This window comes from Centropristis striata, chromosome 24 (genome assembly GCF_030273125.1).
Source record: "Centropristis striata isolate RG_2023a ecotype Rhode Island chromosome 24, C.striata_1.0, whole genome shotgun sequence".
Taxonomy (NCBI): Eukaryota; Metazoa; Chordata; class Actinopteri; order Perciformes; family Serranidae; genus Centropristis; species Centropristis striata.
The window spans coordinates 1,776,802-1,803,839 of NC_081540.1; the positions used below are offsets into that span (position 1 = coordinate 1,776,802).

Consider the following 27,038-nt stretch of genomic DNA (forward strand, 5'->3'; position numbering starts at 1 on the left):
TTTCTTTGAGGGATTACAGCTGAGGGGAAAAAACCTAAAAGAAAGTATAAAAACACCAATAAATCACCAGAAATAAGAGAAAATGTGAATGGAATATAAAAAAGTGGATTTTCTTAATAATTTGTTACTTTAGTAGAATCTACAGTTGAATTTATCAGAAACTTTTAGATCAAGAAAAATAACCGTTTGGCTGATTCCAGTTCAGAATTTACTGCTTTTCTTTCTCATATATAATCGTAATATATAATAATATATATATAATCATTCCTCCTCTGGTTATTAAATGTCTCTTTTTTTGGACATTTTGTGCATCTTTTTGTGTAATTTGTATCTATTTGTAGATGTTTTGTGCAACTTAGTCGTGTTCTCTCTTTTTTTTGGTAGTTTTTTAGAGTTTCTTTTCTTCTTTTCATGTATTTTTTGGTTGTTTTTTGTCTCACTAGAGTCATTTTATCTCTAAATTTATCATGTTTTTATGTTAAAACCCTAAAAACTAACTAAAGCTGTCAGATAAATGTAGTATAAAGTAAAAAGTAAAAAGTTCAAATTTTACCTCTTAAATTTAGTGAGGTAGAAGTATAAAGTTATATAAAATGGCAATACTCAAGTAAAGAACCTTAAAATGTTGTCTCTTTTAATCCTTTTATGTCTTTTTGTGTAATTTGTGTCTATTTGTAGCTGTTTTGTGGCCTTTTGTGATCTTTTTATGGGTTTTTTGGTATTTTTTTGTCTCTGTATAGTCATTTTATCTCTAAATGTATCATGTTTTTATGTTAAATCTAAAGTCCCACCACTGTAATCCCTGATATAAAGATCATAAAGTAGTTGTAGGTTGGTGTATTTATAGACATCAGCTGACTGAGTGCTTTATATTTAGTTTAAGTGAATAAAGGAGTGAAGAGACTGAATGAGAAGTTGATCTTTGTGTGTTTAAACGTGACGAAGCGTCTCTGAATATCTTTCCGTCACAGCTCCGGTTATTCCAGTCTCTCTGACAGCATCGTGTCCTGAATCACGCCGTCATCTCCCGTCCAGCCGGCTGGCTGGCCGGGTCGCGAGGGCGTCCAGTTGCTTCCTTCAGTCTGACAGCAGCTGCTCTGCGTGGCGGTCGGCCGCCTCCACCAGATTCCTGCAGCGCTGGAGGCTATTTTTAGAGGTGGGCTGGGATTAAATGTCAGGGTCTTCACTCGGGGAACCTTTCCTCCACTCTGCCTTTCCCAGCCAGGACCTACTGCCAAGAGGACCCGAGGCCTCCTGCTCCTTCCTCAGACCCCCTCAGGTTCGCCGTGTCCCCCTCCCGCCTCGCCATGGACCCCAACGCCATCAAGGAGGAGCTGCGCCTCTTCCAGAGCACGCTGCTGCAGGACGGGCTCAAGGAGCTGCTCAACGAGAACCGCTTCGTGGACTGTACGCTCAAGGTGGGCCACCGGGGACCAGGGGGACCAGTCTCAGTCCGGGGGGAACCAGTCTTAGTCTGGGGGGACCCAGTCTCAGTCTGGGGGGAACCAGTCTTAGTCTGGGGGGAACCAGTGTTAGTCTGAGGGGAACCAGTCTGAGGCTGAGGGGAACCAGTCTGAGTCTGAGGGGAACCAGTCTGAGTCTGGGGGGAACCAGTCTGAGTCTGAGGGCCGCAGGTCCCAGGCTGAATTCTAACAGCTCCTCTAGTGTGGTAGAAAATGATTTTATACATTTTATTTATTTTTTGATTATTATTTTATTATTGTGATGATTTATTTCTGATTTATTTAACATATATATATATATATTTAATATTATTATTATATTATTTACTTTTATATATTTTTATATTATTTTATTATTATTATATTTTTTTTATTGTGATATGATTCATTTTTTATTTATTAAATATATATTTATTTATATTCATTTATTGTTGTTATTATTATTATTAATATTATTGTATGATTTATTTTTGATTTATTTATTATTATAACTGTTTATTTACTTTGATATATTTTTATATTATTTTATTATTATTATTATTGTGATTTGATTCATTTTTTATTTATTAAATATATAGTTATTTACCTATTTATTTACTTTATATATTTTTATATTAATTTATTGTTATTATTATTAATATTATTATTATGATTTATTTTTTGTTTATTAAATATATATTTATTTAACTAATTACTGAACTATTTATTTACGTATGTTTTTTTAATTATCATGTTTATATGATTTTTAAAATTTTATTATATATATTCATTTACCTATTTATTTATTTATTTACTTATTTATATTTTTTAAATGTTTATTATTCAATGATTTATTTTTTATTTATTAAATGTATATTCATTTAACTATTTATTTACTTATATATAGATTTTTTTAATTATTATTATGTGATTTATTTTTTATTTATTAAATATATTTTAATTTTCCTATTTATTTAATTATATATATATATATATATATATATATATTTATATATATATATATATATATATATATTATATTATTTTATTACTATTATTATCATTATTATATGATTTATTTTTTATTTATTAAATATATATTAATTTTCCTATTTATTTAATTATATATATATTTTATATTATTTTATTCTTATCATTATCATTATTATTATTATTATTATATGATTTATTTTTTATTTATCAAGTAGATATTTCTTTACCTATTTATTTATTTATTTATAAATATTTTTTATTATAATTATATGATTAATTTCAATGTATTAAATATTTATTCATTTACCTATTATTTTATTTACTTATGTATATATATATATTTTTTTTATTATTATTATTATTTTTATTTATTAAATATATATTAATTTACATATTTATTTACTTTTATATATATATTTATTGTATTATTATATGATTATTTTTTTATTTATTAAATAGCCATCTTCACTATGTGCCAGTACTGTAACAAGCTGCTTCAGTGAGCTATAAAATGATTTTTAATACTTTTTATGGACGTGTCGCTACAGGTGGGCGACCGCAGCTTCCCGTGCCACCGGCTGATCATGGCGGCGTGCAGCCCGTACTTCAGGGAGATCTTCTTCACGGAGGAGGGGAAGGAGGCGGAGAACACCAAGGAGGTGGTGCTGGAGGAGGTGAACCCGGCCATCCTGGACATGATCATCCAGTATTTATACTCGGCGGAGATCGACCTGACGGACGACAACGTGCAGGACATCATCGCCGTGGCCAACCGCTTCCAGATCCCGTCCGTCTTCACCGTGTGCGTCAACTACCTGCAGAAGAAGCTGTCGGTGGGGAACGCCATGGCCATCTTCAGGATGGGGCTGGTGCTCAGCTGCCCGCGGCTCGCCGTCGCCGCACGCAACTTCATCGCCGACCGCTTCGAGCTGCTCTGTAAGGACGAGGAGTTCCTGAAGCTGGCGCCACACGAGATGTTCGCCATCATCGGAGGAGACGCCGTCAACGTGGAGAAGGAGGAGGTGGTGTTCGAGGCGGTGATGGCGTGGGTCCGCCACGACAAGGAGCGCGTCAAGGTGACACCACACCACTGTCACGGCTCCCTATAGTGGGATAGAAAATTATTTTATACTTTTTATTGATTTTTATATTATTATTTTATTATTTTATTATTATATGATTTGTTTTTTATTTTACCATTTATTTAATTATTTATATGCTTTATATACTTTTATATTATTTTAATATTATTATTATTATTATTATTATTATGTTTTTTAAAATGTATTGCATATATATTTATTTACCTATTTGTTTAATTATATTTATATATATATATATATATATTTATATATATATATATATATATATAAATATATATATATATATATATATATATTTATTTATTTATTTATATTATTTTATTATTATGTTTTTTTATTTATTAAATATATATTCATTCAACTATTTATACACTATTATTATTATTATTATTATTATCATTATATGATTTATTTTTGTATTCAATTTATATTTATTTAACAATTTATTTAATTATATTTATTTATATATATATATATTTATGTATTTATATATACATATATTTTATTTTATTTATTTTATTTAATATATGTTTATTTACTTTTACTTTATTAATATTATTGTTATTATTATTATTATTATTATTATTATTATTAATAATAATATTAATATCTGATCTCCAGGTGCTGAAGGACGCCTTTAACTGCGTGCATTTCTTTTTTTATTTTATAATTATTAATATTAATATGTTTATGATCTTTAGGTTCTGAAGGACGCCTTTAACTGCGTGCGTTTATTTTGTTATTTTATTATTATTAATATTATTATTATTTTCTTCAGGTGTTGAAGGATGCCTTTAACTGCATGCGTTTATTTTTTTATTTTATTATTATTATTATTATTAATATTTTTATTTCCTCCAGGTCCTGAAGGACGCCTTTAACTGCGTGCGTTTATTTTTTTATTATTAATATTAATATTAATATTATTATTATGATCTTTAGGTATTGAAGGACGCCTTTAACTGCGTGCGTTTATTATAATTATTAATATTATTATTATTATTTTCTCCAGGTGTTGAAGGACGCCTTTAACTGCGTGCGTTTATTTTTTTATTATTAATATTAATATTATTATTATTTCCTCCAGGTCCTGAAAGACGCCTTTAACTGCGTGCGTTTCCGCCTGCTCCCTGAGAAGTTCTTCCAGGAGAAGGTGGAGTCTGATGACATCATCAAGGCGGAGCCGGAGCTGCAGAAGACGCTGCAGGTGATCCGAGACGCCTTCAAGGGGAAACTCCCCGAGACGCCGAGCGGCGGCGCCGGCGGCGAGGAGGGCGAGGGGGCGGAGTCAGCGGCCAGCGCGCTGCCCGGCTTCCTCAACAACGAGCTGAGACACGGCATGTTCGCTCGCCACTTCATCGTCATGATCAACGACACGGCGGCCGTCGCCTACGACGTCAACGAGAACGAGTGCTTCCTGGCCGCCATGTCGGAGCAGGTCCCCAGAAACCACGTCAGCCTGGCGTCCCTCAGGAACCAGCTCTACGTCATCGGGGGACTCTTCGTCGACGAGGACAACAAGGACGTCCCCCTGCAGTGCTACTTCTACCAGGTAGTAATACTACTAATACCAGGTAATAATACTACTACTACTACTACTTCTACCAGGTAATAATTCTACTACTACTACCAGGTAAACTACTTCTACCAGGTATTAATACTACCACTACTACTACCAATACTAGGTAAACTACTTCTACCAGGTAATAATACTACTAATACCAGGTAATAATACTACTACCAGGTAATACTACTTCTACCAGGTAATACTACTTCTACCAGGTATTTAATACTACCAGGTAATAATACTACTAATACTAATACTTCTACCAGGTAATAATACTACTACCGGGTAATACTACTTCTACCAGGTAATAATACTACTACCAGGTAATAATACTACTAATACTAATACTTCTACCAGGTAATAATACTACTAATACTAGTACTTCTACCAGGTAATAATACTACTAATACTAATAATAGTACTACCAGGTAAACTACTTCTACCAGGTAATAATACTACTACCAGGTCATACTACTTCTACCAGGTAATAATACTACTACCAGGTAATAATACTACTAATACTAATACTTCTACCAGGTAATAATACTACTAATACTAGTACTTCTACCAGGTAATAATACTACTAATACTAATAATACTACTACCAGGTAATACTACTTCTACCAGGTAATAATACTACTACCAGGTAATACTACTTCTACCAGGTATTTAATACTACCAGGTAATAATACTACTAATACTAACACTTCTACCAGGTAATAATACTACTACCAGGTAATACTACTTCTACCAGGTAATAATACTACTACCAGGTAATAATACTACTACCAGGTAATAATACTACTAATACTAGTACTTCTACCAGGTAATAATACTACTAATACTAATAATAGTACTACCAGGTAAACTACTTCTACCAGGTAATAATACTACTACCAGGTAATACTACTTCTACCAGGTAATAATACTACTAATACTAATAATAGTACTACCAGGTAAACTACTTCTACCAGGTAATAATACTACTACCAGGTAATACTACTTCTACCAGGTATTTAATACTACCAGGTAATAATACTACTAATACTAATACTTCTACCAGGTAATAATACTACTACCAGGTAATACTACTTCTACCAGGTAATAATACTACTACCAGGTAATAATACTACTAATACTAATACTTCTACCAGGTAATAATACTACTAATACTAATACTTCTACCAGGTAATAATACTACTAATACTAATAATAGTACTACCAGGTAAACTACTTCTACCAGGTAATAATACTACTACCAGGTAATAATACTACTAATACTAATACTTCTACCAGGTAATAATACTACTAATACTAGTACTTCTACCAGGTAATAATACTACTAATACTAATAATACTACTACCAGGTAATACTACTTCTACCAGGTAATAATACTACTACCAGGTAATACTACTTCTACCAGGTAATAATACTACTACCAGGTAATACTACTTCTACCAGGTAATAATACTACTACCAGGTAATACTACTTCTACCAGGTATTTAATACTACCAGGTAATAATACTACTAATACTAATACTTCTACCAGGTAATAATACTACTACCAGGTAATACTACTTCTACCAGGTAATAATACTACTACCAGGTAATAATACTACTAATACTAATACTTCTACCAGGTAATAATACTACTAATACTAGTACTTCTACCAGGTAATAATACTACTAATACTAATAATAGTACTACCAGGTAAACTACTTCTACCAGGTAATAATACTACTACCAGGTAATACTACTTCTACCAGGTAATAATACTACTAATACTAATAATAGTACTACCAGGTAAACTACTTCTACCAGGTGAACTGATTTTATTCAATATCAGGAGGAAACACGGGAAATAATCCAGATTAAATAGACGCCACTCTGATATTTTTACACTCTACAGACTAAAACTAGAGATTTCTGATTAACCTGCAGCTCCACTGACCCTCTGGGTTAAATGAAGCTTTAAACAGTTACTAATGTTTACAGATACAATAATTACTTCAAATTTTTGTCCACAAAAACTTCAAAACTAGCTCTCATTAAGAGGTGAAGAGGAGAAGAAAATTATCTCACTCTTTTTTCATGGAGCTTTTATGCAAAGTGACGTTCATCTGAGACGAGAAGTTCAGGAGGATTTTAAGAGTAAATTAAGAGAATGAAGACCAATTATTTTTATACAAACATTTACAATGCGCGTGCATTATTTTTAATTTCCTTATTAGTTCTATATTATGATATGATATATAAATATTTATTTATTTAGTTCTATATGTATATTTTATATATATATATATATTATTTTATTGTTATTTTTATTATTATGTTTCTATTTTTATTATTATTACAGAATTATATATATATATAATTATTTATAAATATATATATTATTATTATTATTATTATAGGATTTTTTAAATAATTATATATATTTATTTACTGATATATATTTTTTCTTTTTTTCTTTTTTTTTAAAATATATTTTTATTTACTTATGTACATATTTTTCCCCTTTGTTTTGTGCAGGTCATTATTAAATAATTATATAATTTTTCTTACTTATGCAACTACATGAAACTGCAAATAAAACCGAGAAAAAACAAGAGAAATTTGAAGTAGTTTTCCAACGCGAAAACCACCAGAACGACTCGGTTTATGATCCTTCAGTCTCTTTATTTCAGAGCGTGATGGATACGTGGATCCCTCTCTCCTACTTATATCTATATGTTTATGTTGTTATTGTTATTATTATGATGTTCTAACGTAGTTTCCTCCTCCAGCTGGACCCTCTGACGTCGGAGTGGCTGGCCCTGCCCCCGATGCCGTCTCCTCGCTGCCTCTTCAACATCGGAGAGAGCGAGAACTTGTTGTTCGCCGTGGCGGGAAAAGATCTGCAGAGCAACGAGTCTCTGGACAGCGTCATGTGCTACGACATCGAGTCAGTCACTCTTATCTCTTCACTATCTTATTTATCACAATTTACACAGTTTAAAGGTGATAATGAACACTTAGAAATGCTGTTTTATGTAGAATGAATCATGTTTTGTTGTGTCTCACCCTTTTAATGCTTTATTCAGTAATTATAGAGCTGTTTTTATGTTTTATAGTGAATAAATGTTACTTATTTATCACAAAAAAACACACCAGTAACAATCAAGCATTTGAAATTTGTTTTTTTCTCATTTCCCAACAAAAACATTCTAAACAAAAGAATAAATAGTAATATAATAACATTAATTCAGGTATATTATCTCATATTTCGTACAAATTTTCCATTTTTTCTTTGACAATTTCCATTTAAATGTGTTCTTCTGGGCCAAACGGCAGTAACAAAGTCAAGAGGGGACAGAATCTAAAGGAAGAAGATAAATTAAAGTATTGATTAATTATTAATTGTGCAGGAAGATGAAGTGGAGCGAGAGCAAGAAGCTTCCTCTGAAGACCTTAATAGTCCTTTTGTGTCTCTTTGTAGTCCTTCAGTGTTTTGGTAGTAATTTTGTGTCTCTCAGTAGTCATTTTTGTAGTCCTTTTGTGTCTCTTAGTGGAGATTTTTGTAGTCCTTTTGTGTCTCTTAGTGGAGATTTTTGTAGTCCTTTTGTGTCTCTTAGTGGAGATTTTTATAGTCCTTTTGTGTCTCTTAGTGGAGATTTTTGTAGTCCTTTTGTGTCTCTTAGTGGAGATTTTTGTAGTCCTTTTGTGTCTCTTAGTCATTTTTGTAGTAATTTTGTGTCTCTTAGTCATTTTTGTAGTCCTTTTGTGTCTCTTTGTAGTCCTTCAGTGTTTTTGTAGTAATTTTGTGTCTCTCAGCAGTCATTTTTGTAGTCCTTTTGTGTCTCTTTGTAGTCCATTGGCTTCTTTGTAGTAATTTTGTGTCTGTAATTTAAAGTATTGATTAATGATTAATTGTGCAGGAAGATGAAGTGGAGCGAGAGCAAGAAGCTTCCTCTGAAGATCCACGGCCACGCCGTCCTCTCCCACCGCGGCACCGTCTACTGCATCGGAGGGAAGACAGACGACAAGTCAGTACACTACACTCTGTGTGTGTGTGTGTGTGTGTGTGTGTGTGTGTGTGTGTGTGTGTGTGTGAGCTGCAGCTGTTTGTTCTCCATCAGGCTGTCAGGCTCCACAGACAACAACAACCACCACCATTGATCCTTAAATAACTCACTGATAGTAACATCTGTGCAACACACAAACTCATACAAGTGTCAATATTATTATAATAATAATAATAATATGTGTTTGCAGCCAACAAGCCCTTAAATGATTATTATTATCATTATAGGTTTTTTATTTATATATATATATATATATATATATGTATATATAAATAAAAAACCTATTTATTTATTTTATTTTATTTTTTTAAATATCTATTTTTTTCCTATTTACTTATATATATATTTATATATATATATATTATATATATATATATATATATATATATATATATATATATATATATATATAGTATTTTATTATTATTTTTAAATATCTATTAAATATATATTTATTAAATATATATTTATTTACCAATTCATTTAATTTTATATATATATATATATATATATATATATATATTGTAATAAAAGAGTAATGTATATAAATGTAGAATAATGTGTTTGCAGCCAACAAGCCCTGAAATGATTATTATTATCATTATAGGTTTTTTATATATATATATATATATATATATATATATACCTATTTATTTATTTTATTTTATTTTATTAAATATCTATTTTTTTCCTATTTACTTATATATATATATATATATATATATATATATATATATTATATTATATATTATATTATTATTATTATTATATTATTATATTATTTATTTAAATATCTATATATATATATATATATATATATATATTGTAATAAAAGATATTGTAGATGAGCTGCTGCAGGTCAAGGTTCTGCTGCTTTTAAATCAAACTTTTAAAGATGATATAAAGTAAAAGCCTTGGCTGCATCACGTCTCTAAAGGAACTACCACAATAGGTTTATCTCATTCTGGTGGCAGAATGGTTCACTTTCTGAGAGAAAACTAGATATTTATGCTCTGTATCATGTTATAATTGTATATTCTGGTGATATAAATCCCTCTGAGCTCCAGAAAGATGAGCCACTTTCTGTTAAAACACGTTTAGTCCTTTAAATATTGTGATTTAAATGCTATATATTTATTTACCAATTTATTTACTTATATATATATATACATTTTTTGTCTTTGGTTTTGGGAAGGTCATTTTATATAATTATATTATTTTTCTTAACTTAACGCAACTACATATCACTTATACATTTTTTTAAATCTTTCTCACATATTAGCATGCATGTACAGTTTATACTTATAAGATATAGTAGAATGAGTGAATTATTAATTAATTAATAATTACAAAGCGACACTGTTCCAGTCAAGAAGAACTGACTTTATCTTTTATTTCTGGATCTGTTTTTCTGTTTGCTTCTCCTGATAATATTTAATCAGTTGGTGGCAACAAAGTTTAGGTTCTCTGTGAAGGGTTCTTCTGTGGATCTTCTCCTTTTTTTTTTTACATGCGTCACTCTTTTCCTGCTGATTGTTTGAGCTCCATGTGTCAGAGATCTATAGATAAATATGACATGTTTTTATTAATTTGTGTCCACAGTAAAGCCCTGAACAAGGTGTTTGGATTAATATAACATGTTTTTAATGGTTTGTGTCCACAGTAAAGCCCTGAACAAGATGTCTGGATAAATATAACATGTTTTTATTAATTTGTGTCCACAGTAAAGCCCTGAACAAGGTGTTTGCGTACAACCACAAGCAGGCTGAGTGGAGGGAGCTGGCGGCCATGAAGACCCCCAGAGCCATGTTTGGATCAGTGATCCACAACGGGAAGATGGTGGTGGCCGGAGGAGTCAACGAGGACGGACTCATCAACTCCTGTGAAGCCTACGACTTCACCACCAACAAGTAGGATCATTTAATAAATCACTTTTAGACGACTTCACCACCAACAAGTAGGATCATTTAATAAATCACTTTCAGACGACTTCGACACCAACAAATATGATTAAAATCACTTTTAGACGACTTCAACACCAACAAATATGATTAAAATCACTTTTAGACGACTTCGACACCAACAAATATGATTAAAATCACTTTTAGACGACTTCGACACCAACAAATATGATTAAAATCACTTTTAGACGACTTCAGCACCAACAAATATGATTAAAATCACTTTTAGACGACTTCAGCACCAACAAATATGATTAAAATCACTTTGACGACTTCAACACCAACAAATATGATTAAAATCACTTTTAGACGACTTCAGCACCAACAAATATGATTTAAATCACTTTTAGACGACTTCAGCACCAACAAGTAGGATCATTAAAGATCAGTGTCAGACTTCACTCGTCTCTGAACGTCACAGAACAAACAAACACTTTGTTTTTCTCTGTCAGATGTTTGTCTTCATCTGAAAAGATCATCTGAGACTGAATGTGACATAAATGATTAAAAAATATGACATGGAATAACAGTGTTACTGGAGAAAACACATCAGAAAAATCATATTAAAAAAAGTATATAAAAATAAATCAATAATAAGAATAATATAGAATATTCTATAGAATAATAATAAATAAAAAAATATAAAATTATATATATATATATATAAAACATACTATACATTATATTATTATTATTATTAATAATAATAATAATAATAATAATAATAATAATAATATAGAATATTCTATAAAAGAATAATAAATAAATAATAAAATGAATTGTATTTTATTTTATATATATATAAAAATGTCCAAACTGAACTGCAATAAAACATCAGTAATTTATTATTTTTTACCAGATAGTTTTATAAAGGAGATGAACTAAACATGAAGGTTGTGGTTTAAAACAACATTATTATTATTATTATTATTATTATTATTATTATTATTATTATTATTATTATTATTATTATTATTGTGAAATGGTTCCCAAACTACATGGTTAGATTAATTTTAACATCCTGCTCTGGGTTAACAGAAATACATTTATTATGTAACTGAAGTTTGTAGCAAAGTTTTGTTATTTATTTGATAATATCTCATATATATATTGATGATTAAACTCCTGGGGCGTCTGTATGACCGATCTGACTGATGGGAGCCAGTGAAAGCTATAAAGCAGGCTCCTGCTCCTCCTCCTCCTCCTCTGACCTCCTGCTGCTGCTGGTTCTCCTCCCTCAGGTGGGAGGTGTTCACAGAGTTCCCTCAGGAGAGGAGCTCCGTCAACCTGCTGAGCGTCAGCGGTTCTCTGTTCGCTGTGGGAGGATTCACCATGGTGGAGATGGAGAACAAGGAGGTGGCTCCCACCGAGGTCACCGACGTCTGGCAGTGAGTCCCAACACACAGCTACGGTTTATCTTCATGATCTAAATATCATGATTAGAGGATAAAGTCCCAACACATCTACACTTTATCTTCATAATATTAATATCATGATAAAAGTCCCAACACATCTACACTTTATCTTCATCATCTTCATGTCATGATAAAAGTCCCAACACAGCTACACTTTATCTTAATAATCTAAATATCATGATAACAGGATAAAGTCCACACACATCTACACTTTATCTTAATGATCTAAATATCATGATAAGAGGATAAAGTCCCAACACATCTACACTTTATCTTAATCATCTGAATATCATGATAAGAGGATAATATCAATGATCTTGTTATGGTATGAGTCTAACTGCTGATCTGGATTAAGTTTCTGTCTTTCTTCTTGTCATTTTCTGTCCCTTAATAGTCCTTTCGTGTCTCTTTTTAGTCATTTTTGTAGTCCTTTTGTGTCTCTTTGTAGTCCTATAGCATCTTTGTAGTGATTTCATGTGTCTTTGTAGTCCTTTTGTGTCTCTTAGTAGTCAGTTTTGTAGTTCTGTTGTCTCTTTGTAGTCATTTTTGTAGTCTTTTTGCGTCTTTTTGTAGTAATTTTTGTAGTCCTTTGTGTCTCTTTGTAGTCCTTTAGCGTTTTTGTCGTAATTTTGTGTCTCTTAGTAGTCATTTTTGTAGTCCTTTTGTGTCTCTTTGTAGTCCTTCAGCATCTTTGTAGTGATTTCATGTGTCTTTGTAGTCCTTTTGTGTCTCTTTGTAGTCATTTTTGTAGTCTTTTTGTGTCTTTTTGTAGTCATTTTTGTAGTCCTTTTGTGTCTCTTTGTAGTCCTTTAGCGTTTTTGTCGTAATTTTGTGTCTCTTAGTAGTCATTTTTGTAGTCCTTTTGTGTCTTTTTGTAGTCATTTTTGTAGTCCTTTTGTGTGTCTTTGTAGTCCTTCAGCATCTTTGTAGTGATTTCATGTGTCTTTGTAGTCCTTTTGTGTCTCTTTTGTAGTCATTTTTGTAGTCCTTTTGTGTCTCTTTGTAGTCCTTTAGCGTTTTTGTCGTAATTTTGTGTCTCTTAGTAGTCATTTTTGTAGTCCTTTTGTGTCTCTTTGTAGTCCTTCAGCATCTTTGTAGTGATTTCATGTGTCTTTGTAGTCCTTTTGTGTCTCTTAGTAGTGTTTTTGTAGTTCTTTTGTGTCTCTTTGTAGTCATTTTTGTAGTCCTTTTGTGTCTCTTTGTAGTCCTTTAGCGTTTTTGTCGTAATTTTGTGTCTCTTAGTAGTCATTTTTGTAGTCCTTTTGTGTCTGTTTGTAGTCCTTCAGCATCTTTGTAGTGATTTCATACATTGTCTTTGTAGTCCTTTTGTGTCTCTTTGTAGTTTTTCAGCGTTTTGTCGTAATTTTGTGTCTTTTAGTAGTCATTTTTGTAGTTCTTTTTGTGTCTCTTTATAGTCCTTTTTGTGTGTCTTTGTAGTCCTTCAGTGTTTTTGTAGTAATTTTATGTCCCTTTGTAGTCATTTTTGTAGTCATTTTGTGTCTCTTTGTAGTCCTTTTACATTTTTGTCATAATTTTCTGTCTCTTTGTAGTCATTTTTGTAGTCCTTCAGCATTTTTGTAGTAATTTTATGTCTATTGTCATTTTTGTAGTTCTTTTGTGTCTCTTTGTAGTTCTTTTGTGTCTCTTAATAGTCTCTTTGTAGTCCTTCAGCATTTTTGTAGTAATTTTGTGTCTCTCAGTAGTCATTTTTGTAGTCCTTTTGTGTCTCTTTGCAGTCCTTCAGTGTTTTTGTAGTCATTTTTGTCTCTTAGTAGTCATTTTTGTAGTCCTTTTGTGTCTCTTTGTAGTCCTTCAGTGTTTTTGTAGTAATTTTGTGTCTCTCAGTGGTGATTTGTTGTATTAATTGTGTGTTTTTTTCAGGTACGAGGAGGATAAGAAGCAGTGGAGTGGGATGCTGAGGGAGATGCGTTACGCTGCCGGCTCCTCCTGCGTCTCCATGCGTCTCAACGCCGCCAGGATGCCCAAACTGTAGAAACAGCTGCTTTAGTTTCTCTCCTTACTCCCCCAACACCTCCTCCTCCTCCTCTTCCTCCTCTCCTCCTCCTCCTCCTCCTCCCCCAGCGAGCCTCTCATCCTCCTCGCTCAGGTTTCTGTGTGTCGAGTTGATCTTTGACATTAATTTTCCTCTGATGATTTTTATCTGCTGCCTCTTCAAAGACTGCTCCGTCCCCATAGTGTTCAAAAAAAGAAGAAGAAGAAGAAGAAGAAGATGACTTAGATTGATCTTTAAAGCTCTGTTTACACCATTTCTAGCATTTCTTTTGTAAAATAAACATTTGTAAACTTCTGCTCCTCTTACTGCCGTTTGATTGTTTGTGATCTGAAGCAAAGTGACATTACAGCGACCGGCGGAGACGAAGAAGAAGAAGAAGAAGATGTATATTTCTAGATCCTTTGTTCTCTCAGCTAAACACAGAAGCGGATCTGGGTTAATAGAAGGTGAAGTATTGACTTTTAAACGCCACACAATCATCTTCAAACACGCCAAAGTCACACAAGTTTTAAAGCCACGGAAACAACAGGAAGTTTATTCTCACGCTGAATGAGTCATCATTATTTATCACATAGACATAGATACAAATTAACCAAAAATAGATGCAAAAATGACTAAAAATGACCAAAAATAGATGCAAAAATGACTAAAATAGACAAAAAATGACCAAAAATAGATGTAAAAATGACTAAAATAGACAAAAAATGACCAAAAATAGATGCAAAAATGGCACAAAATTATCTAAATAGACACAAATTGACCAAAAATAGATGTAAAAATGACCCCAAAAAAAGTATTAAACCACCCTTGTTTTCTCTAAGTTCTTGTTTATTTTATTGTCTGGTACGACTAAAGGTTCATTTGTTTGGACAAATATAACGACAACAACAAAAATATCTAATAAAAAGTTCAATTTAAGAGCTGATATCTAGACATTTAACATGGTTTTATTCATAATAACCAAAACCATTATGAGTGGAATCTATTTTTTGTCATTTTGTATCTTTTTTGATCATTTTTACGTCTATTTTTTGTCTTTTTTGATCATTTTTACATCTATTTTTTGTCATTTTGTGTCTTTTTTGGTCAATTTTACATATATTTTTTGTCAATTTGTCTTTTGATCATTTTTATGTCTATTTTTTGTCTTTTTTGATCATTTTTATGTCTATTTTTTGTCTTTTTTGATCATTTTCTTATCTATTTTTTGTCATTTTGTGTCTTTTTTGTTCATTTTTACATCTATTTTTTGTCTTTTTGGTCATTTTTACATCTATTTTTTGACATTTTTGATCATTTTTACATCTATCTTTTGTCATTTTGTGTATTTTTTGGTCATTTTTACATCTATTTTTTGTCATTTTGTGTCTTTTTTGGTCATTTTTACATTATTTTTTGTCATGATCTGTTTGATTGTTTATGATCTGAAGCAAAGTGACATTACAGCGACCGGCGGAGAAGAAGAAGATGTATATTTCTAGATCCTTTGTTCTCTCAGCTAAACACAGAAACGGATCTGGGTTAATAGAAGGGGAAGTATTGACTTTTAAACGCCACACAATCATCTTCAAACACGCCAAAGTCGCACAAGTTTTAAAGCCACGGAAACAACAGGAAGTTTATTCTCACGCTGAATGAATCTTCATTATTTATCACATGTTTTAAAGTCACTTTAACAGGTTAGTAACACGTGAGACTTAGGAGGATTTAACGCTGAATTTAATTCACTCTTTTGTTTCCAGAACAGAGACGTGTTCCTATTACACTCATTAACACTTAGAATTAATAATCACTGATGTAATTTATTAAATATTGTTGGAATTTATGCAGCCTTGTGACTGAAAATAAAACTGTTCTGCTCTGTGTTAGAACGGATCCTGAAGATGTGAAAAATACACTTTAGGTACAGTTACTGAAAGAAAATAAATGATATTTAAAATATAAAAGCATTGAAGGCTGCAGGGCGATCTATTGGCAGATATAGAATTTATTAATACTGTATAACTGCCTGAATTATTTCCTTTATATTGACTTTATATCGCCGTTTTTCTACAGAAGCCCACAGTGGACAAACAGAGGCACGTCTGCAATCTGCAACCTGACCACTAGATGGCGCTAAATCATCCACGATAGTAAAAATGTTAAAAATGTCACAGTTTGTAGTTATTTTATATCTCTTTGTAGTCATTTTTGTAGTTTGTTTTGTGTATCTTTGTAGTCCTTTAGCATTTTTGTAGTAGTTTTGTCTTTTGTAGTCATTTTTTGTCTCTTAATAGTGATTTTTGGAGTCATTGTTTATCTTTTTGTAGTCCTTTGGCATCTTTGCAGTAATTTCATGTGTCTCTGTTGTCATATTTGGTCTCTGTAGTTTTTGTGTCTTTTTATGTCTTTTTGTAGTCTTTTAGCATCTTTGTATTAATTGTATATCTCTTTGTAGTCATTTTTTTTAGTCCTTCAGTGTTTTAGTAGTAAATTTGTGTCTCATAGTAGTGATTTTTGTAGTAATTGTATGTCTCTGTAGTCATTTTTGTAGTCCTTTTGTGTCTCTTTGTAGTCCTTTTGGCGGCTGTGTAGTTATCTTGTGTCTCTTTGTAATAATTTTTGTGTCTTTTTGTAGTTCTTAAGCGTTTGTAGTGATTTTATATCTCTTTGTAGTCATTTTTGTAGTTATTTTTTGTCTTTGTAGTCATTCGTCTTCTTTATGGTAGTTTTTAAATCTGTTTGTAGTAATTTTGTGTCTTTTTGGCGGCTGTGTAGTCATTTTGTGTCTCTTTCTAGTCAATTTTTGTGTCTTGTAGTTCTTTGGTGTCATTTTTGCGTCTTTTGTAGTTCTTTGGTGTCTTTTAAGTGGGAATCTCAAATTTCAGATTATTCCGACGTCACCTGAATGCAATATCATCTTATTTATATACAGTCTATTGGCATCACGTTTTCCATCTTTCAGCCAATCACAGGAGGTCAATGTCAAAGTGCCGGCCTGTGATTGGTGGAGCCGAGGCGAGAGGGCGGGCCTTTGGTTGGGACGTAAATCAACGTAAACTGTGTGACAACGACACTTTAGTGCGTTTTCTCGGTTTTAATTGGTTAAATAAACCGGTTTTTGAGAGAATTATATCTCTGCCTCCTTGTAAGTAGATTATTAGAATATATAACAACATATTAAACGTCAAGAATGACGGTTAACCTTGTTAATTGACGTTAAAACTTTGAACTTTCCTGGAGGAAAAAGAGACATTTTGAACGTTTTGGACCTCAATGATGGATTTTATCTCCTCAACACCTGAGCGCCGAGTCACCTGTGGACTTCCTGAAGCTGCAGAACCTGGCTGAAGGTAGGATTAACGGTTAATTACCGGTCTGCGCCACCTGCACCTCATATTTTTGTGCGCAATTACATTGCACTTTACGGTAACCCGTTAACCAGGCAGCATGACTCCAAAATAGTCATTTAAATTGTTTTCATGCTGCTTTTAAAAGCCAATAAAACAAGTAAATTAAATTATTATCAGCAAACTCCACTACATCCTCAAAGACCAGGTCACCACGTGTTCATGACATGAATTTCAGACTTTTTTACTGTATATATTTGGAATTATGGGATGCCAAAATCCTGTAAAATAGCCATTCATTTGCATACATGCTGCATGCATGATATATAGACAGAAATATTAGGAAGAAAGAAGATATACAGATTGAAAACCTCACAGATGAAAGTAAAGTTTGATCCAAAATTTCACAGGAATAATTCAAGAAATGTAGTTATAGAGTGATATTACAATATTATTATATTATATACAAACACTTATATTATATGTTATACCTTAAAGAAGAAACAATATTGGACACCATCATATTATGGCACTTGGACAGAAAACCCTAGTCTCCTTATGGTCTGTTTGCATCCTTTTGTAGTATTTTTGCATCATTTTGGAGGTTTTTATGTCAATTTGTAGTCATTTTCCCCCTCTTTGGAATCATTTTGCATCTCCTTGTAGTTATTTTTCTTCTCTTTGGAGTCATTTTGTGTCACTTATTAGTCATGTTGGTTTATTTGTAGTCATTTTGCATTTCTTTGTAGTCATTATGGTCTGTCTGTAGTCATTGTGTAACTCATTGTTTGCAATTGATGTCACTTTGTAGTCATTTTGCCTCTCTTTGTAGTAATTTTGCATCCTTTTGTAGTTTTTTTTAGGTCTTTTTATTGTCATTTTGTCTCTTTGTAGTCATTTGCATCACATTTTATGTCACTTTATAGTAATTTACGGTCCATTTATAGTGATTTTGCATCTCTTTTGAGTCATTTTGCTGCCCTTTGTAGTAATTTATGTCACTTTGTAGTCATTTTGCATCACATTTTAGTCATTTTATGTCATTTTGTAGTTATTTTGCCTGTCTTTGGAGTCATTTTGTATCCTTTTTTAGTCAGTTTATGTCACTTATTAGTCATCATGGTTTGTTTTTAGTCATCTTAGATCCTTTTGTAGTCATTTTATGTCACTTTATAGTCATTACGGTCCATTTGTAGTCATTTTGCATTTCTTTGTAGTCACTTAATAGTCGTTTTGTGTCTTTTAATAGTTGTTTTGTGTCTTTTAATAGTTGTTTTGTGTCTTTTAATAGTCGTTTTGTGTCTTTTAATAGTTGTTTTGTGTCTGTTATCAGCCATGAACATTGTGATGCTTGTTCAGTAAACCTTGCATGTTAATAATTAGCTGTTTTTGACCCAGATGTTTGGGATTGACAAGCACCGATGACACTGTTATTTACGCACTTATTCCCGCATCCTAAAACTAAACTTCCTTCTGACTTTAATGAGAAACCAGCTGTGTGTCTGAGCCAGATTTAGCTCAGCAGTCAGTCACACTGAGGCAATCACATTCCTGTTAGAAGAGTCAACAAAGAGCCCCACAGAAACTCCTCACTTTATTATTCTAAACAAAAGGTGCACTGGAGAGTTTAATTCATCAAAAAGAAACGTGTTGCCAGACTCGCTTTCCCCTTTTTCTCTCTGCAAACTCGACCGAAACCTGAACTGAGAAAGAAAAGGAAAGAAAAACAAGCCTTGAGCCTTATCAGCTGAAGCATGACACCAGGAACGTTGAGCTCACGGCTGAAGGTGAAGAGCAGCAGAGAACAGTGGGCTTTTTAAACTATGCTGGAGTTCCCCTTCCCTTACCTGGAGGAGGAGGAGGAGGAGGAGGAGGAGGAGGAGGAGGAGGAGGAGGAGGAGGGAGGAACAGGGATGATGTGAAAACAGAGATGAGACTCTGAAGGAGTCTCTGATGAGGACACGGTGACGACAAGTGAGTATTAAAATCTCTCTTTTCACAATCTGACTCTAAGGTAGCTCCTGGCTACAGTTTCCTACTAAATGTAACAGTTTTAATGTGCTCATTAAGTCTCTTTGGAGTCATTTATGTAATTTTATAGTCATTTTGCATCTCATTTTGTAGTCAAAAAGAGTTGTGAGTGTACATATGATGTGTCTCCTCACATCTTTGGAGTCATTTTGTATCATCTTGTTGTCATTTTATGTCATTTTGTAGTCCTTTTGCATCTCCTTGTAGTCATTTTCCTCTCTTTGGAGTCATTTTTCTGAGTCAATTTGTATCCTTTTGGAGTCATTTTATTTAATTTTATGTCACTTTGTAGTAATTTCTCATCTCTTTGTAGTCATTTTTTGCCACTTTTTAGGTTTTTTCACGTTACTTTGTAGTCATTTATGTCATTTTATGTCACTTTGTAGTCCTTTTGCATCTCCTTGTAGTCATTTTTCCTCTCTTTTGAATCATTTTTCATTTTCCGGAGTCATTTTGTATCATCTTGTTGTCATTTTATGTCACTTTGTATTCATTTTCCTTCTCTTTTGAGTCATTTTGCATGTCTTTGTAGTCATTTTGCATTTTTTTGGAGTCATTTTGCATCCTTTTGTAGTCATTTTATGTCACTTTGTAGTCATTTTGCATCTCTGTTTGTAGTCATGTAATCATTATGAGATGTGTCTATAATTAGAGCAGATTGCAGTGACGGTATATTACAGGAAGCTTCCAGGAGCCATAGAGCTGTCAGACAGACACAAGCTGCTGTTTTAGTGTTTGTTTCTCTGGGTTTCTGTCCTGCTCTCACCTTTCTCCCTCCAGCTACTACATGACAGTAATAAGACAGCTGAGGGAAGAGGGATGAGCATTGCTTTGCACTTTATTTTCCCTTATCCAACTATATATATATGTATGTATATATGTATTTAAATATTTAAAGGAATTGGGAGTTGTAAAAACTGACAGGATGCTCAGAACATCAATTACAAAGACGTGTAAATTAATCATTTGAAAACATTAAAGCTGCACTTATCATTATTTTTATGCTCATTTGGTGTTCATACTTTTACTTTTGGTCACTTTGTAGTCAATTTGAATCTCCTGGTAGTCATTTTATGTCACATAGGAGTTATTTTATGTCATTTTGTAGTCATTTTGCATACTTTTGTAGTCGTTTTGCATCATTTTCTCACCATTTTGCATCATTTTGATCATCATTTTGCATCTCTTTGTAGTCATTTTGTCACTTTGTAATTTTGCATCTCTTTGTAGTCATTTTACATTTCTTTGTAGTCATCTTATGGCACTTTGTAGTCATTTTATGTCACATTGGAGTTATTTTATATCATTTTGTAGTCATTTTGCATACTTTTGTAGTCATTTTGCATCATTTTCTCACCATTTTGCATCATTTTGTAGTCATTTTGCATCTCTTTGTAGTCATTTTATGTCACTTTGTAGTCATTATGGTCTCTTTGTAGTCATTTTATGTCACTTTGTAGTTATTTTGCATACTTTTGTAGTAATTTTACATAATTTTCTCACCATTTTGCATCATTTTGTCATCATTTTGCATCTCTTTGTAGTCATTTTGCATTTTTTTTCATCTTTCTAATCATTTTGCATGTCCTTGTAGTCATTGTGGTCTCTTTGTAGTCATTTTATGTCATTTTGCATTTATTTGTAGTCATTTTGCATCCTTTTGTAGTTGTTTTGCATCATGTTGTAGTCATTTTATGTCACTTTGAAGTCATTATGGTCACTTTATAGTCATTTTTCATCTCCTATTAGTCATTTGTTCCTCTCTTGAGTCATTGTGCATCTTTTTTGGGTTTATACTATATCCTAGTGCCAAAAAAGTTGTGACAGTGCTACTACTCTAATAGCAGGATGATGATTTAAAGTAGGATTAAGTTTCGAGGCCTGGGGTCAGATTTCTTTCAGTGGTAACTTGTGATTCATGCTTGTAGAACATGTTTACAGGTGTTAAATGAGTCATTCTGCCTTTGGCTGCTTCACCTTCTCCACCTTTTGTCTCTTTAAGCCCCTCTCCTCATGTTTTGGCTCTTTCTTGCAAGATTGATCAACTTTTCAGACCCTCTTTAGCAGATTTATTTCTAAAAAGCACCCAGCCACAAATTAGCAACTTATTCAGATCATCAGGGGGAAAAATCCATGTAATTAATTCTCAGAGTAAGGCTGTATTTTACTACTTCATGTTGGCTTTCAGCAGTGGTTTTTAGTTGCTGCTGGCAAAAAAACAACATTTCCAGGTTCTGCTGCTTCCTGATAAAAGCTTTTCAATAAAAAAAATAACAGTGCAGGGAAGAGGAGAACAGAGGAAGATCTACTGTCGCAGATTTATTGGGAATTAAATGTGTTTGTCCACCGTTTTAGAGCCACTTTGGAGTCATTTTGCATCTCTTGTTGTAGTCATAAGGAAATGTGAGTATACATATGATGGCTTCTCACATCTTTGTAGTCATTTTGCATTTTTTTTTAGTCATTTAGCTTCTCCTTGTAGTCATTTTATGTCACTTTATAGTCATTTTGCATGTCTTTATAGTCATTTTGTATATTTTTGTTGTCATTTTATGTCACTTTGTAGTCATTTTGCAATTTTGGAGTCATTTTGTGTCACTTTGTAGTCACTTTGCATGTTCTTGTAGTTATTTTATGTCACTTTGTAGTCACTTTGCATGTTCTTGTAGTTATTTTATGTCACTTTGTAGTCATTTTATGTCACTTTGTAGTCACTTTGCATTTTTTGGTCATTTTGCATCTCTATCTCTCTATCTAATCATTTTGCATGTCTTTGTAGTCATTGTGGTCTCTTTGTAGTTATTTTATGTCACTTTTTAGTCCTTTTGCATCTCTTTGTAGTCATGTTGTATCCTTTTGTAGTCATTTTTCCTCTCTTTGGAGTCATTTCATGTGACTTTGTCGTCATTTTGCCTCTCCTTGTAGTCATTTTCCCTCTTTACGTCACTTTGTAGTCATCATTTATACCCCAAAAACTCAAAATGACTTGTTTTTCACCGTTTTCGAGCCGCACAGGTTCATATTTTAACCCCTTGATGTCAGGATTCTCTGGTTTTCTTGTAGCTCCTTGAACGCCTCGTCCCAGACTCAAAGACTCAACACTCTCTGATTGTAATGTTTTAAACCCACCCTCAGCAGAGCTGCGTCATGGCCGACTGCAGCGAGGTGGACGACCTGATGAAGTGCTACTTCCTGCCCGTGTGCTACTCCGTCATCTTCTCCGTGGGGCTGGTGGGCAACGTGTTCGCCATCGCCATCTACGTGGCGAAGCTCCGCCCCTGGCAGAGCAGCAGCATCATCATGGTGAACCTGGCGCTGACCGACCTGCTCTACGTGCTCAGCATGCCCTTCCTGGTCCACTACTACAGCAACGGGGACACGTGGACCCTCGGGGACTTCATGTGCCGCTTCGTCCGCTTCGGCTTCCACTTCAACCTGTACGGCAGCATCCTCTTCCTCACCTGCCTCGCCGTCTTCCGCTACGTGGTGGTCATCAAGCCGCTGTGGGCCGCCACGGTGCAGCAGAAGCTCTGGGGCATCGTGGCGTGTTTGTCCGTCTGGGTGGTGGTCGGCGCCGAGATCACGCCCATGTTGACCATCATCTCCGTAGACGAGCGCAACAACAGGACGGCGTGCTTGGACTTTGCGAGCTCTGAGCCGGCGAGGACGGTGTGGTGGTACGGCTGGCTGCTGACGGCGCTGGGCTTCCTGCTGCCCCTAGTGGTGGTCTCCATGTGTTACATCGGCGTGGTCCGCCAGCTGGCGAGGGGCCCCAACACCAGCAGCCCGTGCAGGATGAGGGCGCGGCGGGTCACCGTGCTGATCCTGGTGGTGTTCGTGGTGTGTTTCCTGCCGTATCACGTCCTGCGCGTGCTGAGGATTAAAACCCGACTGGACAAAACGGAGACGGAGACGGAGACGGAGCGGATCGTCCACGCGGCGTACATCGTCTCCAGGCCGCTGGCGGGACTCAACACCTTCTTCAACCTGGCGCTCTACACGCTGTCTGGAGATAAGTTCAGGAGGGCGTTCCTCAGCGCCTTCTACTGGGAGTCCTGGACGAAGAAGGCCAGCTCTCTGCTCCGCCTCCACACCATCATCAGCAGGAAAACCATCACAAAAAAGACACAAAATGACCAAAAAAAGACACAAAATGACCAAAAAAAGACACAAAATGACCAAAAAAAGGACACAAATTGACCACAAAATGATAAAAAAAGACACAAAATGACTCTCTGGACTCTAGGGTTGTCACCATACTAAAATGTTCAACTCGATACCGATACTCAGGAAAATATTCGATACTCGATACCATTTTCGAGACCACAAGGATAAAAACAAAGACCCTAAAATTTTACAGAAATATTTTTATTAACAAGATGCAACATGATGTGATGAACAGAACCACAGGTTAAATATTTATAATAAAAAACAGTTGTGCAAAAAGAAACTGCAACTATGATAACAAGAGCAGTAAAGCATAAAGTTGAGGAAAGTTTGATAAAATGCTGCAAAATTACCTTAAAAAGTCTAAATTACTAGAAAAAAGGCTAAATAACAAGAAGAAAAGCCTAAATTACCAGAAATAAAGTCTAAATTACAAGAAAGAAAGTCTAAATTACGAGAAATAAAGTCTAAATTACCAGAAATAAAGTCTAAATTACAAGAAAAAAGTGTGAATTACCAGAACACAAAGTATAAATTGTGCGTCAGGATTTTGTGTTGGAAGTTGTTGAAATAATGAGTTTGTTTTTTTTCTGATTGATTGAGAACCTTTTTTTTTTTATCAGTGAAGCTTGTTTTCTTGATTGAATTTAATTTTGTGGACACAAAATGCAGTTAAATCCCAATATATTGTATCAATACCCACCATGTGCTTAATGCAAAATGCTTAAAATGTCAATAATATCTTATTGTGACTCAAGTATCAGGATAAAGTGGTATGGTGGGGATTCCCTCCTCTAAAGTTGACTCGGTCAGGCTCGATGTGGGGAAATCTGCTTCACATCAATAGTTCAGCGTGCCAACCCCTGAATGTAAATATAACGAGGTGAAAGCTGTCAGAAGAGCATGTTGACTCACAGATCTCCTCTCGGGGCCTTTGTTTGTTTGCTTTTCTCTGATTCAGAAGAATTGATGCATTTGCAAACATTAAAAGGTTGTAAACAAAAGCCACGTGCCAACCAGCTGTTATTTTTCATGTTGCCGGGAAGATTAGCCTCCAAACAAACCCTCCTTTATTTATTTTCCTTCCCTCCAGAGCACCAACACCAGCGTATGACTAACTGACTGTTTATCTTCTGTTTCTATGGTTAATGTATATATTAACAGTGTAAATATTCAGCTCCAACTATGACCTAAGGACAATGTTCAGTGTGCATTTCCAGAAACACTTTTATCATTTTGAGCATTAAATATATTGTCTTTATACCTCCATACTTAATAAATCTTCTTGATTGGAAGCATTTAAACCATAAGACACCATCAAATAACTGGTTTCCTCTCAAAGTTACTAGCTTGATTGCAACTGTTTTCAGCTTTGGCCATTTCAAACAGCATTTTACTTTATTGATATTAATGTGTATATCTGTACTGTTTGTAAAGTTTGCTGTCAGGGTAAATGAGGGAAACCTCAGAGTCTTACGGGTTTAAATAAAGTCTTTTATACATTTTTCCTCCGTTCCATAGAGCAGGAGTTCTCAACCTTTTTGAGTCGCGACCTCCAATTTAATATGCATGTTGTCTGCGACCCCCACTCACTGAACACAATCAGATCAGTCAGTTCAGATCACCCAAAAAATACACAAAATGACCAAAAAGAGGAAACAAAATGACCCAAAAAAGACACAAATTGACCACAAAATGATAAAAAAAGACACAAAATTACCAAAAAGACACAAAATTACCAAAAAAGGAAACAAAATGATAAAAAAGACACAAGTTGACTAAAAAATGATAAAAAAAGACACAAATTGACCACAAAATGATAAAAAAAGACACAAATTGACCACAAAATGATAAAAAAAAGACACAAATTGACCTAAAAAAAAGACACAAAATGACCAAAAAAAGGAAACAAAATGACCAAAAAAGACACAAATTGACCAAAAAAAGACACAAAATGACCAAAAAAAGGAAACAAAATGACCAAAAAAGACACAAAATGACCAAAAAAGACACAAAATGATCAAAAAAGACACAAAATTACCAAAAAGACACAAAATTACCAAAAAAGGAAACAAAATGATAAAAAAGACACAAGTTGACTAAAAAATGATAAAAAAAGACACAAATTGACCACAAAATGATAAAAAAAGACACAAATTGACCACAAAATGATAAAAAAAAGACACAAATTGACCTAAAAAAAAGACACAAAATGACCAAAAAAAGGAAACAAAATGACCAAAAAAGACACAAATTGACCAAAAAAGACACAAAATGATCAAAAAAGACACAAAATTACCAAAAAGACACAAAATGACCCAAAAAAGGAAACAAAATGACAAAAAAAAGACACAAATTGACCAGAAAATGATAAAAAAGACACAAATTGACTGCAAAATGATAAAAAAAAAAAAAAGACACAAATTTACCTAAAAAAAAGGCACAAAATGACCAAAAAAAGGAAACAAAATGACCAAAACAGACACAAATTGACCAAAAAAAGACACAAAATGACAAAAAAACACAAAATGACAATAAAAAGACACAAAATGACCAAAAAAAGGAAACAAAATGACGAAAAAGGACCCCAATTGGGGTCGGGACCCCCAGGTTGAGAACAGCTGCCACAGAGTGAGTTTAACAGGTAAACCAGGCTTGTTTCTCTCAGTCTGACTTTTAAATTGATTCATTTCCAAAGAAAATGAACTCTGTTTGTTTTATAACAACCCAAGTTAACTAAAATAATTCAGACTAAACAAATTCAGCCTGATTTATATGGTAAACTGGTCTTACCAAGGTATGATTTTATGTGTAACATGCATATTTTATTTTGTGCGGGCAGTTAACTTTATTTTTATTGTATTTTATCTTATTGTATTTTATTTTATCGTTCTATTGTCTGCTTATCTTTTTATTGTGTTTATCTTGTTGTGCAGCACTTTGGGAACC

At 33.5% G+C, this 27,038-nt stretch overlaps 2 protein-coding genes across 3 annotated transcripts; both read left to right on the top strand.

Moving 5' to 3' along the window:
- The first annotated feature begins 1,271 nt into the window (after positions 1 to 1,271).
- On the top strand, positions 1,272 to 14,785 carry LOC131962922 (kelch-like protein 41b). Its single transcript, XM_059328027.1, has 8 exons — positions 1,272 to 1,418; positions 2,984 to 3,511; positions 4,626 to 5,090; positions 7,895 to 8,052; positions 9,026 to 9,133; positions 10,897 to 11,082; positions 12,375 to 12,521; positions 14,430 to 14,785. Exons 1-8 carry the CDS (start codon positions 1,308 to 1,310, stop codon positions 14,539 to 14,541), a joined length of 1,815 nt encoding a protein of 604 aa, XP_059184010.1. The 5' UTR covers positions 1,272 to 1,307; the 3' UTR covers positions 14,542 to 14,785.
- A 2,774-nt stretch (positions 14,786 to 17,559) lies between these two features.
- Positions 17,560 to 24,135, top strand: LOC131962899 (2-oxoglutarate receptor 1-like). Of its 2 annotated transcripts, none has more exons than XM_059327997.1 (2): positions 17,560 to 17,894; positions 23,058 to 24,135. In XM_059327997.1, the coding sequence occupies exon 2, from the start codon at positions 23,070 to 23,072 to the stop codon at positions 24,120 to 24,122; it is 1,053 nt and encodes a 350-aa protein (XP_059183980.1). In that variant the 5' UTR covers positions 17,560 to 17,894; positions 23,058 to 23,069; the 3' UTR covers positions 24,123 to 24,135. The 2 variants fall into 2 exon arrangements, with proteins under 2 accessions (XP_059183980.1, XP_059183981.1); XM_059327998.1 differs by having other exon boundaries at positions 23,061 to 24,135.
- Positions 24,136 to 27,038: the final 2,903 nt, after the last annotated feature.